The sequence below is a fragment of the Cydia splendana genome, chromosome 14 (genome assembly GCF_910591565.1).
Source record: "Cydia splendana chromosome 14, ilCydSple1.2, whole genome shotgun sequence".
In the NCBI taxonomy this organism is placed as follows: Eukaryota; Metazoa; Arthropoda; class Insecta; order Lepidoptera; family Tortricidae; genus Cydia; species Cydia splendana.
This window is the reverse complement of record NC_085973.1, coordinates 1098016-1117461: the sequence shown is the minus strand read 5'-3', so window position 1 is coordinate 1117461 and position 19446 is coordinate 1098016. Positions and strand designations below refer to the sequence as shown.

The 19446-nt window shown below is 38.1% G+C and overlaps 1 protein-coding gene across 1 annotated transcript; it reads right to left on the bottom strand.

Annotated features, from left to right (window-relative positions):
* Positions 1-786: 786 nt before the first annotated feature.
* Positions 787-10552, bottom strand: LOC134797057 (uncharacterized). Its single transcript, XM_063769276.1, has 7 exons — positions 10481-10552; positions 8674-8778; positions 6480-6561; positions 6244-6334; positions 2348-2472; positions 1726-1858; positions 787-995 (listed from the first exon to the last, which is right to left on the bottom strand). The coding sequence occupies exons 2-7, from the start codon at positions 8745-8747 to the stop codon at positions 892-894; spliced, it is 609 nt and encodes a 202-aa protein (XP_063625346.1). The 5' UTR covers positions 8748-8778; positions 10481-10552; the 3' UTR covers positions 787-891.
* Positions 10553-19446: the final 8894 nt, after the last annotated feature.

Genomic DNA, 19446 nt, shown 5'->3' with positions numbered 1-19446 from the left:
TGAAAGAGTGGTGTTAACAGAAGTCTTCTACCAGACGGATGTGGTTCTTGAAAGAGTGGTGTTAACAGATAGTCTTCTACCAGACGGATGTGGTTCTTGAAAGAGTGGTGTTAACAGTAGTCTTCTACCAGACGGATGTGATTCTTGAAAGAGTGGTGTTAACAGATAGTCTTCTACCAGACGGATGTGGTTCTTGAAAGAGTGGTGTTAACAGATAGTCTTCTACCAGACGGATGTGGTTCTTGAAAGAGTGGTGTTAACAGATAGTCTTCTACCAGACGGATGTGGTTCTTGAAAGAGTGGTGTTAACAGATAGTCTTCTACCAGACGGATGTGGTTCTTGAAAGAGTGGTGTTAACAGTAGTCTTCTACCAGACGGATGTGGTTCTTGAAAGAGTGGTGTTAACAGATAGTCTTCTACCAGACGGATGTGGTTCTTGAAAGAGTGGTGTTAACAGATAGTCTTCTACCAGACGGATGTGGTTCTTGAAAGAGTGGTGTTAACAGATAGTCTTCTACCAGACGGATGTGGTTCTTGAAAGAGTGGTGTTAACAGATAGTCTTCTACCAGACGGATGTGGTTCTTGAAAGAGTGGTGTTAACAGTAGTCTTCTACCAGACGGATGTGGTTCTTGAAAGAGTGGTGTTAACAGATAGTCTTCTACCAGACGGATGTGGTTCTTGAAAGAGTGGTGTTAACAGATAGTCTTCTACCAGACGGATGTGGTTCTTGAAAGAGTGGTGTTAACAGATAGTCTTCTACCAGACGGATGTGGTTCTTGAAAGAGTGGTGTTAACAGATAGTCTTCTACCAGACGGATGTGGTTCTTGAAAGAGTGGTGTTGACAGATAGTCTTCTACCAGACGGATGTGGTTCTTGAAAGAGTGGTGTTAACAGTAGTCTTCTACCAGACGGATGTGGTCTTTGAATACTGCGCCCGCGCGCAGCTTGCTGTACGTCTCGTGCACCAGCATCAGGAATGCAGTGTAGATCACTGAAAACGCAAGTCACATTTTTGATACAAGCTTTAACCCAGGGGTTACATTTTTTGAAATATATGTGAGACCCAGAAACTCAGCGGAGGTTATCCCGAGGTTGCCAAGTCAGGAGTCAGGAGGGACTTTATCGCGTATACATTCCTTAGCATTACCTAATCCCTAGTGCGCAATGAACTTTTTGTTAATAAATAAGACCAAAGGGTAGTTCGAAAAACTCGCGCGGCTAGATGTTGATCTCAACTTTAGCCAGTCGTCTCCGAGACCACAACAACGCCGTCCTCGAAACGTCGGAGGTAAATCTGGAAAATATCTCCGAAATATGCGATTAAGTCCCTTTGTACAATTTTATAAGAAATAGTTACTCACCTTAGCGATTATCGATTATCGGTTCTGCGACATATGTGGCCAGCCCATTGCCACTTCAACGTACTAACTTTCAAAGCTATGTCGGTCACCTTCGTTCTCTGGCGGATCAGTTCGTTCCGATTTTTTTCTTCAGAGAGACTCCGAGCATAGCTCTTTCCATAGTTCTGGAGTGGAGACCGCGTCTGGGCAAACGTAGCGTGGGACGCCCTCTGGCCAGATGGCGGGATGACTTGCACAGGAGGGCCGGCAGCGACTGGATGCATAAAGCGGCAGACGTGGCCCGGACGTGGCGTACCTTGGGAGAGGCCTATTTATGTCCAGCAGTGGACTGAAACGGGCTGATGATGCTGAGTTACTCACCACAACCAACTAAGCCGCCGATGCCAGGAGCAGGGTCGTCTTCGTTGACCATTTGAGCAATCGAGGCGATGATTGTGAGTATTGTGATCACGACACCGTATATGAAGTAGGCCTTCACTTGTCCTGGCCGGCGCTGGAATATTACAAAAAATAATGTGAAAATAGTGCTGTTACATTGAGGCAAGACGTAGCTATGTAGACCAAATAAAAGAAAAAGCTGGTGTCGTGTCGTATCAAGAGGTCAAGCATATGAGAGGGAGAAATTGAAAATACTCCACCGACAAGAGGATACCTCTTAAATTGAAGAAGAGAAGAGACTGTTACATTTAGGTACCATAGAGAAATGCAGTTACCATAGCTAATAACTATAGCGTTGATGATATGAGTAGGTGTACCAGCCTAAAGGATGACTCACGCTAGACTGGGCCATTCCCGGGCCGAGGCGTCCAACATGTCATTTTCTATGACGGCTGATCGGTGATTACGTGGTGCTTTCCATAGAAAACGAAGCACCAGAAGCTCCGGCCCCGCCCCGGCCCGGTCGAGCGTGAGTCATATTTTACTCGTTATAAATTGTTTTTCAAAGATCTACTCCGATTACTGTTATTCTCATTAAACTCACCTTACAGATTCCATTGCATAGTAGCACAGAAAAGATGAAAGCGATGAGTGAGGCCACTCCCACAACAGTAAGTACCACACCAAGGGCGATCCCAGCTACGGCCGCTTGACGGAATTCACGGGACTCTGCAACCAAAACAATTATTTATGCAGCTAGAAACCCTAGCAGAAAGCAATAGTAAATTGTTAATCAAGGGATGAAAGGCACTCATTTCTGCCGAGGTATTTTAGCGCTCGAGCGCACTGAGAGCGCCACTAGTCCGAGGCTGAAATGATGCCTTTCACCCGAGTTAAACAGTACGTTTCATTTCGAATACGAAGAAAGTAATACGGAACACTTATAGGATCACTCTTGCGTCTGTCTGTCTGTCTGTCTATCTGTCTGTCTGTCTGTCTGTCCGTCTGTCACAGCCGATTTTCTCCGGAACTACTGGACCAATCAAGTTGAAATTTGGTACACATATGTAAGTTTGTGACCCGAATACGGACATGTAACGTAAACAAATGAATTTTAAACATGGGGGCCACTTTTGGGGGGTAAATGAAAATATAAAAAAAAAATTTTTCAAACTATATCATGTTACATATCAAATGAAAGAGCTTATTGTAAGGATTTCAAATAATTTTTTTTTATAATTTTCGAAACAACAGTTTAGAAGTTATTCAAGAAAATAGGCAAAAATGACCATTCCCCCCCCCTTATCTCCGAAACTACTAGATCTAAAATTTTGAAAAAAATACATAAAATAGGTCTATACCTATAGATGACAGGAAAACCTATTAGAAATGTACAGTCAAGCGTGAGTCGGACTTAATTACAGTTTTTAATCCGACCCCTACGGATTTTTTAAAGAGATTTCACTCACGTTTCACATAAAAAATACATTGTTAACAGTGCCGGATTACTTAGAGTAGTAGTTTTCTTAGAGTAATTGGTGATAATTTTCTGATACGATAATCATTTTAAATATTTAACGGTCTTACCTACTTACGAGTAATTGTAAGGTCAAATTAAAAATAATGTTTAAAAAAAATGTTAAATTGAGAGCTAGCTTAAAGTCAAACAATGAAATTATATCGCGGTAGACCCGTTTGTGTAATTAAATATGTGTACAAAACGCGAGAGTTTAAAGTGTTATAGCTTAAAGTTTTTTGTACTCGTCGACTTTAATGGTTGAATTAATAAAGACTTTGTAACCAATAAGCAAAAGCACGTCCTTAGGGCACCACGTTCAGGAGGGGCACCAAAATGCCAGATTGAAAAAGGTGAACAAATTTTAAAATTAGGGACAGACACATCGTTTTTACCACACGATTTTTTTTAGCTGTCCAAAAGCTAATTTGCAAAAATAATGGCGCGTAATTCTTTGGGAAACAATCGGTAGCAGTAGAAGAGTCGTGATTACATGCATAGATTCGATTTCAACCCACTCTTTTGCGGTTCGGCGTTAGGTCTTATGCGAGGCCTTATGCCTTAATTATTACACTGGGGCGTGGATCCAAATCCAAGCTTTCCTCTTTCGCAGCTAGGCCTACTGCCTTTCTCACACTTCGCCAATTCAATTCCAAGCTCTGCTTTCTTGCATACTTTATGCATGAAAACAACCTGTATGAAATCCTGGATTCGCGCCTGGTTGGGACTAAAAGTAAAATTGCGTTTGTATATCGAAAATCGTTTGTATAGCGTTTCTATTACTTTCTAAGCTATGATAAAGGTGACATTCGGGTGGCGACTGCAACAGCATTAGGTACTCTGTTGCAACATTACTGCTGCGGCACTGTCAATTTTCGTGATAAAATGATGTGACTGATTTCCATTCTCAGCTGTAACGCGGCAATGAACTTCTCTCAATTTACCAAAAAATCAATGTAATCTTGATGACCCGAGGGAGAGGGGGCACCTAGAAATCCTTAGGGCATCAACATATCTTAATCCGGCACTGATTGTTAAAAATTGTGTAATATACGGAACCCTTGGAACGCGAGTCCGACTCGCACTTGGCCGGTTTTTTTTAACATGACTAAGTAGGTACAAAGTTAGTAGTTAATTTGTGTAAGAATGTCCCTATAATATGTATATATTTATTTATTTATTTATCGTTATTTTGAAACGGCCAGTTAAATATCAGAATGCAAATTTATAATATAACAAATCCATTTGAAACCAAATTTCAAATGCTTATCGTAACCTAGGGGTTATGAAAATGATATTTGGACTTTTCGTTTCGTTTCATTCATACTTTTTAGGGTTCCGTACCTCAAAAGGAAAAAACGGAACCCTTATAGGATCACTCGTGCGTCTGTCTGTCTGTCTGTCTGTCTGTCTGTCTGTCTGTCCGTCTGTCACAGCCGATTTTCTCCGGAACTACTGGACCAATCAAGTTGAAATTTGGTACACATATGTAAGTTTGTGACCCGAATACGGACATGTAACGTTAACAAATGAATTTTAAACATGGGGGCCACTTTTGGGGGGTAAATGAAAAAATGAAAAAAAAAATTTTTTCAAACTATATCATGTTACATATCAAATGAAAGAGCTTATTGTAAGGATTTGAAATAATTTTTTTTTATAATTTTCGAATCAACAGTTTAGAAGTTATTCAAGAAAATAGGCAAAAAATGACCATTCCCCCCCCCTTATCTCCGAAACTACTAGGTCTAAAATTTTGAAAAAAATACATAAAATAGGTCTATACCTATAGATGACAGGAAAACCTATTAGAAATGTACAGTCAAGCGTGAGTCGGACTTAAGGCTGTGCATCGCAAAATAACAGGATCTTAGAAAGGTGGCAGTGGCTAGCCCCGGAAATAAACAGATGTGATTTTCGGATATATGTTTTTTGACTATATGATAAGAGATTTCATGCTAGTCGAAACACGAATGCTTAAAATTTTCTCGATAGAAAATAAATCCAAAGTTACCTCTTCATTTTCCTTAAGTACCTCAGTGCAACTAGAAAACACATCCATATCCAGCATAATCCACTTTAAAGTAAAGGTTTTCATCTCGTCTTAATTGTCATAGCAAAGAATATTTACTTATTATCATTATACCGACGGATTTATCATCGTTTTTGATTTTATGAATTCAACTGAAAACGCCCATTTTACGCAATTCGGCTTCTCATTCTGTCATGCGTCAAAGTCATAAGTGCATCCTTTATGCCAGTAATGTTAGATGGCCGTCGGGCCTCAAAGAGGTAAGACCTATGTCAAATCGCGCAGTTTTTAATCCGACCCCTACGGATTTTTTAAAGAGATTTCACTCACGTTTCACATAAAAAATACATTGTTAACAGTGCCGGATTACTTAGAGTAGTAGTTTTCTTAGAGTAATTGGTGATAATTTTCTGATAAGATAATCATTTTAAATATTTAACGGTCTACCTACTTACAGCATTAGGTACTCTGTTGCAACATTACTGCTGCGGCACTGTCAATTTTCGTGATAAAATGATGTGACTGATTTCCATTCTCAGCTGTAATGCGGCAATGAACTTCTCTCAATTTACCAAAAAATCAATGTAATCTTGATGACCCTAGGGAGAGGGGGCACCTAGAAATGCTTAGGGCATCAAAATATCTTAATCCGGCACTGATTGTTAAAAATTGTGTAATATACGGAACCCTTGGAACGCGAGTCCGACTCGCACTTGGCCGGTTTTTTAATACGATTGTCTTGATTTAGAGTCCAGTTAAGCGAAAGATAGTATTACGATTAGTGAGTGATCCTGATATAGAATATCGAGCGTGGCGAAGAGATTGAAAGTTTTTTAGAGGATTAAGTAACTATTTCGAGGATTAGCAAAGTAATATTTTAGTTTTAGTTAATATGGATTACCGCAAAGTAACACCTGATTCTATCCATTATTTAAATAACTATTTGAGTTACCTGGGTCAAGTTTATGCGACGCCATGATGATGCCTGAAGCAGCCAAGATGCCCAGAATGATGGTCGCCAGCAGCACCATCCCAGTGCCAATCTGAAGATCATGGAACACAGTATACACATGGGGTAATTTGTCGACCCTAAAATACCTATATCTATGTATATAGGTCATACTGTCAACTCCGAAAAAGCGAAATAAATAAAAGTCTTATTTATATTAATGTGTAGGTTGTTCTTACCGCACTTATGATGGCCAGAACGAGGCAGCCGTTATCGACGGGAATGCAGTGGAGGCATTTACCTTTGTTACACATCCTGGAACTGAGAAAAAAACGTTTATGTTTTAACAAAAAGCCCTAGCGTTTTAACTTAAAAAAAAAACGATCCAACACTAACTAACTAGGTAACTTGATAACTATAGCTATAATTATGGACTTTTGAATTGAAAGGAGGAGGTCCCGGGTTCGAATCCCTGTGTATTTGTTACTGGGTTAGGGATTTTATCCAAGTACATATGTTTATCTATATGAGTATGTACGAGTATATCGTCGCTCAGTTCTCATAGTATAAGCTTTCCTTAGTTTACGACTAGGTCAATTTGTGTAAAATTGTCCCCAAATATATATTTTTTATTTATTTAGGCAAACTTAAAAACAAAATAGTCAGCGATCTAACTTTTCAACTTGACTAGTTTTTAATGTAGGTAATAGCTACCTATCAGTAGACCTAGAACTTTTTCGAGCAAAAACGAGCCTATATCTATAGGAATACTTTACATTATATAATATATTTCTTTGACTTGCTTTGCTTGTCGGTAACTGGTTTGTCGATGTTTTATTTTATCAATCTTTCATATTTCTAGAATAGTTCTAGGTCTAGCAATTAGCATACACATGCCACGAGTTATCACACGTAATGAATATCAGGAAATCCATATCGAGCATGACCTTTGGGCCGTGCCCTTATCTTGTATAGCCAGTTTATTTATAATTATATACTAAACTGAGTGTTTATTGTTAACAAACGGATATATTTTATCCCAGATACAGATTATGTTACATTGCCCGATCTATTACCTACTTACCTACCCATTTATCTTTTTTTAGGGTTCTGTATCCGAAGGGTAAAAACGGGAGCCTATTACTAAGACTCCACTGTCCGTCTGTCAGTCTGTCACCACAGGCTGTATCTCATGAACCGTGCTAGCTATCACAGTTGAAATTTTCACAGATGATGTATTTCTGTGGCCATTATAACACTAAGGCGACAGTTGACAGTTCATTACACAGTTTATCTGTGTAATGGCTGATTTAGACGGCGCGCGAACTCGTATGCGATTTTAGTTACATTGCGGACTGCTGATTACGTCCAATTCAACCGACCAATCAAAACCCGCAATGGTATGAAACTATCATGCGAGTTCTCGCATCGTCTAAATCAGCCCTAAGGCAGGAAGTTTCTGGAGAAACGCACAGCTGAGAACTGCCAACCATCTAAGTGGTGAATATTGTCGTATCGAGCGACGGCGTAACCAAACACTAGGGTTCCAGGGTACCTACCTAATCTACCTATATCTGGTTTTATACAAGGTGTAACAAAAATACATATTGGAGATCCGTTTAAGGGCATATTCGGTATCGTATTCTGATTGGGAATTTAGGAAACAGTATAGGTGAAAAATTTTTACTCATGCGGTAAAAAAATTGTCCTTTGCATGGAGGGTTGGCCGACTTGGACGACCTGCCCCATATTAGAAAATTAAAAAAATCTTACTGTTTCCTAATCAGAACACGATACCGAATATGCCCTTAAAGGATCCCCGCTATTTTTGTTACACTCTGTATTGTTATACAGAGTGTAACAGGATAGTTCAGTTAGACAAATTTAATACAATTTATAAAATATAGAAAAAAAAAAGTTATGATATACTGATGTAGTGTATAATTGTTTTCTATCGTATTTTCTCGGAAACGTTCGCATTTGTCATGCTACTTCAATCAACCTCAGTACTTTTTGTACCGAGACAGACTGAAATAGCAACGACACATTATGCAAATAGCAACGAAAACAATTATGCACTACATCTGTGTCATAACTGATTTTTTTCTCTACGTTTTATAAATTCTATTAAATTGACTATCCTGTTATACAGAGTGTAACAAAAATAGCGGGGATCCGTTTAAGGGCATATTCGGTATCGTGTTCTGAGTTTTTAACGATGACTGCACTTTTCTTGAAAGACATATGCATACTATAGGGTAAATACGTGCCCCAGTTGGATAAGTGGCTCACTTTCAAAAAATCTAACTTCCCAATGGGTAGTCCTATCGCCCACACTGTTAACTGTCCATCGGTAAACCTTATTACAAAAGGCATAAAGTCCACCGGTGGGTTAAGGGTGTTGTGGTTTGTACACAAACGGAGGTCTCTTACCTTAGTACCAAGCAATGCATGGCATCCACGATGCACGAGAAGCAGGAGAATATGCCGTCGCCTCTGTGCACCATCTTGTTGTGGTGTTCGCTTTATACAACACACCTGCAAGATACAAACGTTACATTCAATAGTATTTATATTTAACTATCCGAATCCAAACGGGTCTACCGTGATATAAATTTCATTATTTTTTCTTTAAATTCCGACGTTTCATTTAGGTACCTGTACGGTTACCATCAGTTTGTCACTGACATAAACGCCGTCGAGAACGTAATATACTTTCTATACATCTCGCTCGCACTCGCATATTAGTGCAAACGGGATGGATAGAAAGTAAATTACGTTCTCGACGGCGTTTATGTCAGTGACAAACTGATGGTAACCGTACTGTAGAGTGTGCGTAATCGAAGCGCGAATTTATCTTAAGCACTAATACACATCAAATATAATTATTCAACTATAGATATAACTGGCACCAGGACATAGGAACTATATGGTCTGTATCTTTAGGTATTGAAATAAAAATAAACAATTTGTAAATTTTCGGGTAGTAAACATTTATTGGTTTACCAACCAAATACAAAACCGCCTGGATCAGTCACTGAACGACCTGACTTTAACCTACATTATTTGATCGTGTAATGTTTTCATCTACCCTCAACTGGCTGAAGGAGCCATTTGAGGGTAGATTTTGTTTACTTTTATTGAAATACCTAAAGATACAGAGATAGTAACCGACGTTTTTGTCTTTTTATCCCAGAAAATAAGGATAGGAAGATTTTTTTTGTTTTTATAATAAATATTTAAGTAAGTTAGTTTATACGTTATTTAAGTTACTTCATGTTCAATTTCTATTTAATTTAGGACTTGTATATTTATTAAGCATGAGACGCATATCAATAACGAATCAAGTAGGGATTTTACACTTCAATTTGGACAGGATTTTAAATGAAGTAATATGTTTGTGCCGCCCCGCTACCCGCGCTGCTACCCGCTGTCGCCCAATCCGTGGCATATAGTTCGTTTTTTTTTAGCATTAGAAAGAACGCCACAGAAGTAAGCGTGCAGTTTTTATCAGGCTCTTTAATTGTTAATAATTATTGAATTATCTAATTTAGCATGATCAATATACATATAATTTTCTTCAAATTATTACCGCTAAAAGTGCCGGATTTGGAACCACAAGCTTACTTCTGCGAAGTTCTTTCTAATGCTAATAAAAACGGACTATAATGCACACGAGCCGAAGGGCGGAATTACAGTCTATTTCACTTTCTATCACTAAAATAATGCAAGAGCGACAGAGAGGGATATAGACGAAATGTGCTTTTTAGCGACGCCATATGCGTTGCGCAACCTATCAAGAATACAATAACAAAAAACCTATGCATTATAAGTGATCAAAAAGTTTGAATTTGGAATTTATTCCGCGAAATAACGGTACCTAAACAATTGACAGAGTTTTCGAATGTCACATAAATAGGTATCCCAGTGCCGGAAAATGTCCCAATAGTTGCCATCTTTCTTAATCCTAAATAATGGAGGTAAAACACACGGACTGCAAGCTGTCAAACATTGGGACATTTACCTTAATAAAACAAATACAAAATCATCTGACTATATCAATAGAGTTAGACCAAGAAAAGTCTGCAGCGCTTTTGACAGCCCACGCAATGCAAGTATTATTTATGTCATAATTTCATAGAAGTTTGACGTTTAAAATATTGCACTGCGTGGGCTATCAAAATCACTGCAAACTTTTCTTGGTCTAACTCTATACACAATGTATAAAAAAAATACTTACAATATTAAATGTCTTCCAAAATAAACACAAATAAAATTCACTAAACACGACCTACACAAATGCACACAGAATGCATAATGCATAATGGCCACGTTTCAAGACGACCAGAAAGACTCGCAAAACCAATTTAAATTTACAGTTCGACAAATCGAACAATGCTACAAATCTTTACGAAAAACATTTTTCACAGTTACAACTTAACTTGGTATTTCCATTCTCGCATATGTTTATGTCGGAAATTCTCGGGTTTTGAGAAAGGGACGCACTTATTTGGATAATATAGGGATGTCTCTTTCTTTTAGCCGATAGGCCCGCATGAGGGCATGTCGTCGACTTAAGTCGCAAACCTCGTAACTCCTCCGGATGAGTTAAGATAAGATTCGTTCGCTAAGGTTTCAAATCCCTTAACTCATCCGGAGGAGTTACGAGGTTTGCGACTTAAGTCGACGTGTCATGTCGTAGGGCCGTGGTAGGGCGCATCATGCATTTTCAGGCACATTTATTTTGAACTTCCACATTGGGGGAAAACCAGTGAAAGTAAATTGTAGATGGCGCACTTCTAGATTCCATACGATAAAGTAGGATAGTCCCTAAATATCTATTGAAACCGTACCTTATTAAAATTTAATCATACCCTCATAAGACAGTTACATTCTCAATACCATGGTATAATAATATACTCCGCCTGGTACTCCATTCCGAGATTCGCGTATGACCTAACTGACACGCGCCTACGTCATCATGCTGTTTACAGGTTCTCAAACTTTGAAATGTGGGAGAATTTTAACCAACGGTGAAAATTATTTTAACGGCATTAATTTTAAGTTATTCATGTAGAAACATAGTAAAATAAAACAAATCTAATGTATTAAATTAAACTTTATTTATCTATACAAGACAAACGTTTAAAAAACTAATTCACAGTTACACATTAATTACCAAGCTTACGACGTGAAAAGTTTGGAAAACACTGCGACTGCTGACACTGAGCGAGAAGGAAATAACAATTAACACGCGTTCGACAAGGATGACGGTCAGGGCATGAAGTTATCTAGATCCGAATTGTCAAATGTCCATAGCGCTATCCTGTGTTGCCAGTAGTATAAACAGAATTACCCGAAAGTCTGAAATTTCTTTCGTGAATCGGAAGATATTGCTAACGAGTAATTAAAAATGACGTGTTATTGTAAAATTTAAGCTAAAATACATATAAATGAAAATTATAAAATTATAAAGAAATATTTTAACTTATTAACCATAGGTATAATGTACCCATGTAACATGTTATGTTGAAATAAAGTGGCAATGTTATTGTGACGTAATCGCGTGTCACTCTGGGAATGGAAGACCATGTTTTATTAGACCATGCTCAATACGTGCCTACTTTTCTCCAAAACATGCTGCAAAATTCGAAATTAATACAATATATATACAGTGCTACTACTAAACGAAATTAATAACTATCTTAAATCTAAAATAGGCCCTTGAGGCATTGTACCAAGGATGCTGGCGGCATTTCCTCGCTGTATCGCAATGCTGATACGTTGTGCGAGGTAGCCGCCAGCTCTTCGGTCACCAGTTACGTCAACCAGACGCTTCGCGATTTCTGCGAACAACTTATGCGCGCTGGGACCCCATGGACCTAGAGTTTCAACTCCAAATGGTACAAAATGGTACTCTCTACCGAGGCTCTTATATTTGTTACGTTTTAGAATTTCGGCGCTTTCCGCCGCTCCGCCCGCTTTTACAGTAGTCCGTTGGAGGTGGGACGGTGCCAGTGTGTCTACGCAGGTAGCATCCCACACTAACATCCGTCCCAAGCTCCAAGGAACTAAAGACACCCCATCGGGTCTCTTGCCATCATCTCTGATAATGCCAGTCGGCTCAAGAAGAGCAGGCACATTGATGGTGGCAAGAGACCGACGGACTATGTCATTAAGCGACGCATGTCTCGAAAAACGGCCTGCACTTTTTTGACAAGATAATCCGTGGTGTCCCAGTCGGTCCACGTCCGTGCCACAAGAGCATACGTGTGGCGTACACACCGAAACCCCGAGTCGCAAACCAGTCGCCAGTCTAAGGGAGGCCGGATCCAAGAAAGTACCAGTATTGGGCGAAGGATGGGCATGTAGCCAGTAACCGGCTTCCCGGGCTCCGACCGCCAAAAGCCTCGCGCGGTCTGGACCTGTACAGTTGTTTATTCCAATTCAGTAAATTAATTAACATTTTTTTTTATTCGGGATGCTTATTGCCTAATATACATAGCTTAATAGACTTTTCTACTATATGCAAATTACAAGCTTCCACATATATCCTTCTTCCTTCTTCCTCGCGTTATCCCGGCATTTCGCCACGGCTCATGAGAGCCTGGGGTCCGCTTGACAACTAATCCCATGATTTGACGTAGGCACTAGTTTTTACGAAAGCGACTGCCATCTGACCTTCCAACCCAAAGGGGAAACTAGGCCTTATTGGGATTAGTCCGGTTTCCTCACGATGTTTTCCTTCACCGAAAAGCGACTGGTAAATTCAAATGATATTTCGTACATAAGTTCCGAAAAACTCATTGGTACGAGCCGGGGTTTGAACCCGCGACCTCCGGATTGCAAGTCGCACGCTCTTACCGCTAGGCCACCAGCGCTTTAAAGCTTCCACATATATAATGCTAAATAACATAAATATAAAGGTCTCAAATTAGCAAAATATTACACTATATAGGAATATTCCTGATAAAAACTATGAACGCAAACTTAAGTCGGGTAACGTTAACTATCTATTGACAATAATATTTTTAACATTATTAATCTTGCTGTGAAACAAATCCACATAGGGCATATCATTATAGTACATTGTAGGAGAGGACGGAAAACCGCTAAAAGATGGACGAGTCGTTTGAGGGCCGACACGTTAGTGGAGGCCCTCAAATAATACGAGTCCATCTTTAACGTTTCCGGCCGAGGTATTACATAGTGCTTTTCACGACTACTGCGAGGAAATAAGAAAACATTTACATAACTATAAGTACTAGCCCGCGATTTCTCTGGTAGCAAATTACTAGCCACTGCCTGTGCTGTCTCTTGAATTTCGGTAGGCGTCAGCGTAAGAATATCATTTTCTTCACTAGAAGAACTCATTTTTATAGCGAGCGTAGCGTAGATAACTACGTGTTTCTTGTATTTTTTAGTCAAACACAATTTACACTATCCAATTCAGTAAGTAAGTATTTTCAGATCCCGCCTTTTTTACTTTTTTTATCACGTTTTTCTGTTATTTGCTTCAAACCGACTCTAAACTTAGAAGCGTTTTTGCTAAAAAAAAACCACAAACAGCTACAAAAGTAAAAAACGCCTTAAGCGTGAACTGAATGGATAATTGTAAAAAAAAATTAACTGAATGGTTTTGACATTTCTTTTTTTTTAAACAACAACATGGTCCTATAAATAACCGAATTTTATTTTTGAAGGAAGAAGTTGCGCCAAAAAAGACCTTTTATTGATTTTTATGTTTTAAATGATACTCATTGCTGTAGCGAACTGTCACCAATGACAGATGATGATAACAATGAAACATTGTAGAAGTGGTGGTTCAGGTGCTAAGCTATTGCCTACTTTCCAGCTTGGTTTTAGACCATCTATTGCCACATTTCCGAACAGTGGCGTGAAAAGTTCATTAAATAACCTAATTGTACGAGGGAAGAAACATTTTTTACGAATGTTATCGGAGAAAGAGGTATGCGAAACAAGGGTCTTCTGCGCAGTTACGAGACAGGTATATAGACTTTAAACTCTCGCGTTTTGTACACATATTTAATTACACAAACGGGTCTACCGCGATATAATTTCATTGTTTTTACCTTTAATTCCGACGTTTCAGCTGAGTTGCACCAGCTGTGGTCACGGAAAGACTAACGTCCCAACCATGGTCTAATAAAACATGGTCTTCCATTCCCAGAGTGACACGGGCCTACGTCACAATAACATTGCCACTTTATTTCAACATAACATGTTACATGGGTACATTATACCTATGGTTAATAAGTTAAAATATTTCTTTATAATTTTATAATTTTCATTTATATGTATTTTAGCTTAAATTTTACAATAACACGTCATTTTTAATTACTCGTTAGCAATATCTTCCGATTCACGAAAGAAATTTCAGACTTTCGGGTAATTCTGTTTATACTACTGGCAACACAGGATAGCGCTGTGCACATTTGACAATTCGGATCTAGATAACTTCATGCCCTGACCGTCATCCTTGTCGAACGCGTGTTAATTGTTATTTCCTTCTCGCTCAGTGTCAGCAGTCGCAGTGTTTTCCAAACTTTTCACGTCGTAAGCTTGGTAATTAATGTGTAACTGTGAATTAGTTTTTTAAATGTTTGTCTTGTATAGATAAATAAAGTTTAATTTAATACATTAGATTTGTTTTATTTTACTATGTTTCTACATGAATAACTTAAAATTAATGCCGTTAAAATAATTTTCACCGTTGGTTAAAATTCTCCCACATTTCAAAGTTTGAGAACCTGTAAACAGCATGATGACGTAGGCGCGTGTCAGTTAGGTCATACGCGAATCTCGGAATGGAGTACCAGGCGGAGTATATTATTATACCATGGTCCCAACAAATGTCAACGGAGATATTAATAAAACACCACTAAACTACCCGAAATTAGTTTATAAAAATGTTCGGGGTAGACAAAGAAATTGCAGCTACCCGTTAAAGTTTAATGTTTATTGTCCACGGCACGACACGCAACACTCACAGTATCCGTACACTGGTCCGAAGATATATCCGCTGGTTTCAACATTTGAATCACTGGTCCCCAAGTAGACGATAATTTGTACCCGTAATCACGATTGATTTTTATAAACTAATTTCGGGTAGTTTAGTGGTGTTTTATTAATATCTCCGTTCACATTTGTTGGGACGTCAGTCTTTCCGTGACCACAGCTGGTGCAACTCAGCTGAAACGTCGGAATTAAAGGTAAAAACAATGAAATTATACCCGTTTGTGTAATTAAATACAGGTATATAGAATTGTACTTTGCTCACAAGATCCGGAGAATCGACTATACCTTGGGCAATTTTCATTAATAAACTTACGTCATTTGCCGATCGTCTCTTAAATAAAGGGGCAAGATGGAATTTTTTGCATGACATAGAATAGTTGTCCATAGATAACTTAAATTTAAAGGAGAGGAATCTAACAAACTTCTTCTGAATTTTTTCAATATTTTCTGCATACACCTTATATTAGAACGGGTTCCAAATTTGAGAAGCATATTCGAGTTGAGATCTTACATAGGCACAGTATATGATTTTAATTGTTTTATTTTTTTAAAGTCACCAGCAGAACGAATCAGAAAGCCAAGAGCTTTATAAGCTTTGTCAATAATACTTTCTACGTGCTCGTTAAAAGTAAGTTTATCATCATAAATGACACCTAGATCCCGGCAGGACTTTTTAGTTATAAGGTTTTGTGATTTAATTTTGTACACACTTTTATAAGCATTTCTTTTCCTAGTAAAACTCATACTAAAGCATTTTGAAACATTTAAATCTAAATTGTGGTAGGTATGTTGACTCTGACGTGATTCTGTTGATGTTGACGTCTGGAAACTAGTGCCTACGCCAATTCTCGGGATTAGTTGCCAAGCGGACCCCAGGGCTCCTCTGAGCCGTGGCAAAAAGCCGGGATAACGCGAGGAAGACCATGGTAGGTATGTTGATACATATGCCGTTTAAAGAATATCGTCACTACTATCATATTGTATGATGTATCACTTAAATGAGGTTGTGATATAAGTAGTTTTCATTTATAACAACTGTTGGAGCACAAATACGTACCCGAGCATAAGTACGCACATTTTACATGCAGTAGCATTACCTATGTACATATCTATAAACTATTCCATGATTTTAAAAGGGGGCTAAAATGTTAATATTTTTTTTAAATATTATAGGACATTCTTACACAGATTGACCAAGTCCCACAGTAAGCTCAAGACGGCTTGTGTTGTGGGTACTCAGACAACGATATAGGTATATAATATATAAATACTTAAATACATAGAAGACAACCATGACTCAGGAACAAATATCTGTGTCGTCACACAAATAAATGCCCTTACTTGGATTCGAACCCAGGACCATCGGCTTCACAGGCAGGGTCACTACCCACTAGGCCAGACCGGTCGTCAATGTAGTTCTTAAATTGATATTTTCCATGTTTAAATACATAGAAAACAACCATGACTCAGGAACAAATATCTGTGTCATCACACAAATAAATGCCCTTACTGCGATTCGAACCCAGGACCATCGGCTTCACAGGCAGGCGGGTCACTACCCACTAGGCCAGACCGGTCGTCAAATTCTTAAATTGATATTTTACATGTTTTATTCACGGGTAAAGCCATGAAAAAACTCGCACGAAAAGGAACATAAGATTACATTTGCTAGGGCAGACTCTGAAAGTTAAAGTTTTAATCTATATTCAGTTGTATTGTATTATATTAACCTTACTTTTATAACCTTAAATTTGATTTAGAAAATAATTAGTTATGTAGACGAGGGATCGGTCGAGATTTTTGTTTAAATTATAAATACATATATTTTAAAAGTAGGTAATTGTGATAAGAGGTAAAATAAAAACCCGAGCGACGACAATACCAATTGTCCCCTCTAAAAAAATGTAAACAAAAAACCACGTGTCGCAATCATTAAGGCCAATGAGTCTCATGACTCTCAATGAAAGTCAATATTTTTTTGTTTACATATTTTTCCGTAAAATGATATGTCCACACTCCACCGATGATTCAACTGCCAGATGCATGTATCCGTATCAAGTGATAAAGAATATGGGTCACAACTGTCACAAGTTACTGCCACAGAATATAAGTAGGTACAGAATTCATTCATTCATTCTTTTACAATTATGGCTTCAGTCCAGTGGGACTATTTCGCCAGTGTATCAAAAGGTATTAGGAGCTAAATCTTCTTCTCTTCTTTATATTTAAGAGCTGTGCTCTTGTCGGTGGAGCAATCTCCAACTCGTCCGGTCCTCTGCCAACTCCTTAACCTTCTGGTATGACACGACCTGAACCTTTTCTTTTATTTGGTTGAAATAATTTAGCTAAATACGACGACTAAAATTGTACGGTTAAGACAGTACGGTGATTTTATTAGCTCTTGTAAAACGATAGCTGGACTTTACAAGTAGCACGTGGACTACCGGCCGTTGACTCCAAAAAGCATTTTAAGATTAATTATTCTCCATTCACTGCACACTACCACATTAGTTTACTGTATAATAAGCTATCGATATTACACTTTAAACAATATTAATGAGCAAAAAACAAAGGAATTAATCACGACGCGTGACTATCAAGATGGCGCTCGAACCGGAAGTCCGTAGGTACAGAAAAGAAAGTAGAAACTTCCTGCAACCGAAATTTGACAGGGATTCAGGGACGAATTATGCTGGTCCTTTCTTATGTATTGTACTATGCCTTCAAAAAAATCAAGTCATTATCCTTATCTGCGGTCGTAACACGCAAAGGGACGTCAGGTTGTGCCAACCCTAATAATTGCTCGGAGCAATGCTGAGCCGAACGGAGCCGAGAATGCCCGAAAGGATCAGTTTCGCCTTCTGTTACTCTACCAATATATGAATATATGACATTTTAAAACTCAAGTCATTGTCAATAGTGGTGACAGCAGGGTGCATCCATTGGACATTACCATGTCGAGCACTAGGGCATTTACCTTATAGAAAACGAACTAGCCTCATTTATATAGGTAAGTACTTACCTGTTCTGAGATAAGCTAGGGATAAATAAAAACCGGCTCAGTGCGTGTCGGCACGCATAAAGGTGACAGTCCATTTCCAACGACAGCAGCACTGCCATTCATTTTACAATACAATACAATACAAATACTGTTTATTGCACACCTCAATAAAAGAAGACAATACAAAAGAAAACAGAAATACAAGCAGAAGCATTTAACTATGGAAATTGACAATAACACCGACGCGTTCATACTAGTAGTGCAGCTGCGGTCAGAAATGGAATGTTACCCTAATGGAGAGTTCCGTAACTTCATACAATATGAAAAAGCCATAAGTAGAAGCAAAAGGGCATACCTTCTTATTCTTATAATAATAAGTTTTTGGCAAAAATTTCATTTTTGGTACAAGCTTTTATCGCTGACTGTACTTTTCATACGACAGACAACTACTACTCATTGAGACAATTCTAAAAACCCCTAACACAATTAGGTTGCGTTGTTTCATCACAGAGTTCCTATGGCCACCTCCTGTCTCCATCATTATCAGATCAGTTCGACAGTACCATATTAATTTATTTTAATTTAATTTATTTATTCATTGCTTTTATGGGTTTTACAAGGAGTTAAAATATTTACATGTTCCAAACATAAACCCCGTTGGGGCACAGCAATATACATAAAGACTTAAAAACTAATACTTAAAAACTAATACTTAAAAACTAATACTTAAAAACTAGTACTTAAAAACTAGCACACACTAGCAATTAACATAATTAAGACTTGTAATTAAGATACTCCTTTATATTGTAAAATGAGTTTTCAACCAGAAACTTTTTTAGCTTGTTGAAGAATGTTGAATCTTTCTCTATATGTTTTAGTTCTAACGGTATGTTGTTATATACTGTGACTGCCATATGGTAAGGGCCGGAGTTTACTATTTTTAGATTTGTGAAAGTGCATACTAATTTATTTCTTTTTCGCAGATTTTGATTCCGTGGAAAGTTATCTCTTGTTCGCTCAAATAAATGTTTTTGTTTTTTAACTAATTTACACAATTCAAAAATGTACAGTGAAGTTAACGTTAATATTTTCATTTTTTTGAAATAAGGGAGGCAACTCTCCATGTCATTTATATTTGCTAGTATTCTTATACACTTTTTTTGTAG

Excerpts from the sequence above, each read along its gene's own strand:
- LOC134797057 (XM_063769276.1), bottom strand. The coding sequence starts at position 8,747 with ATGGTGCACAGAGGCGACGGCATATTCTCCTGCTTCTCGTGCATCGTG. Across the intron at positions 6,562-8,673 it reads ATGCATTGCTTGGTACTAAG|TTCCAGGATGTGTAACAAAG; the intron begins GTAAGAGACCTC and ends TTTTTTTCTCAG. Across the intron at positions 2,473-6,243 it reads GTCGCATAAACTTGACCCAG|AGTCCCGTGAATTCCGTCAA; the intron begins GTAACTCAAATA and ends TTTTGGTTGCAG.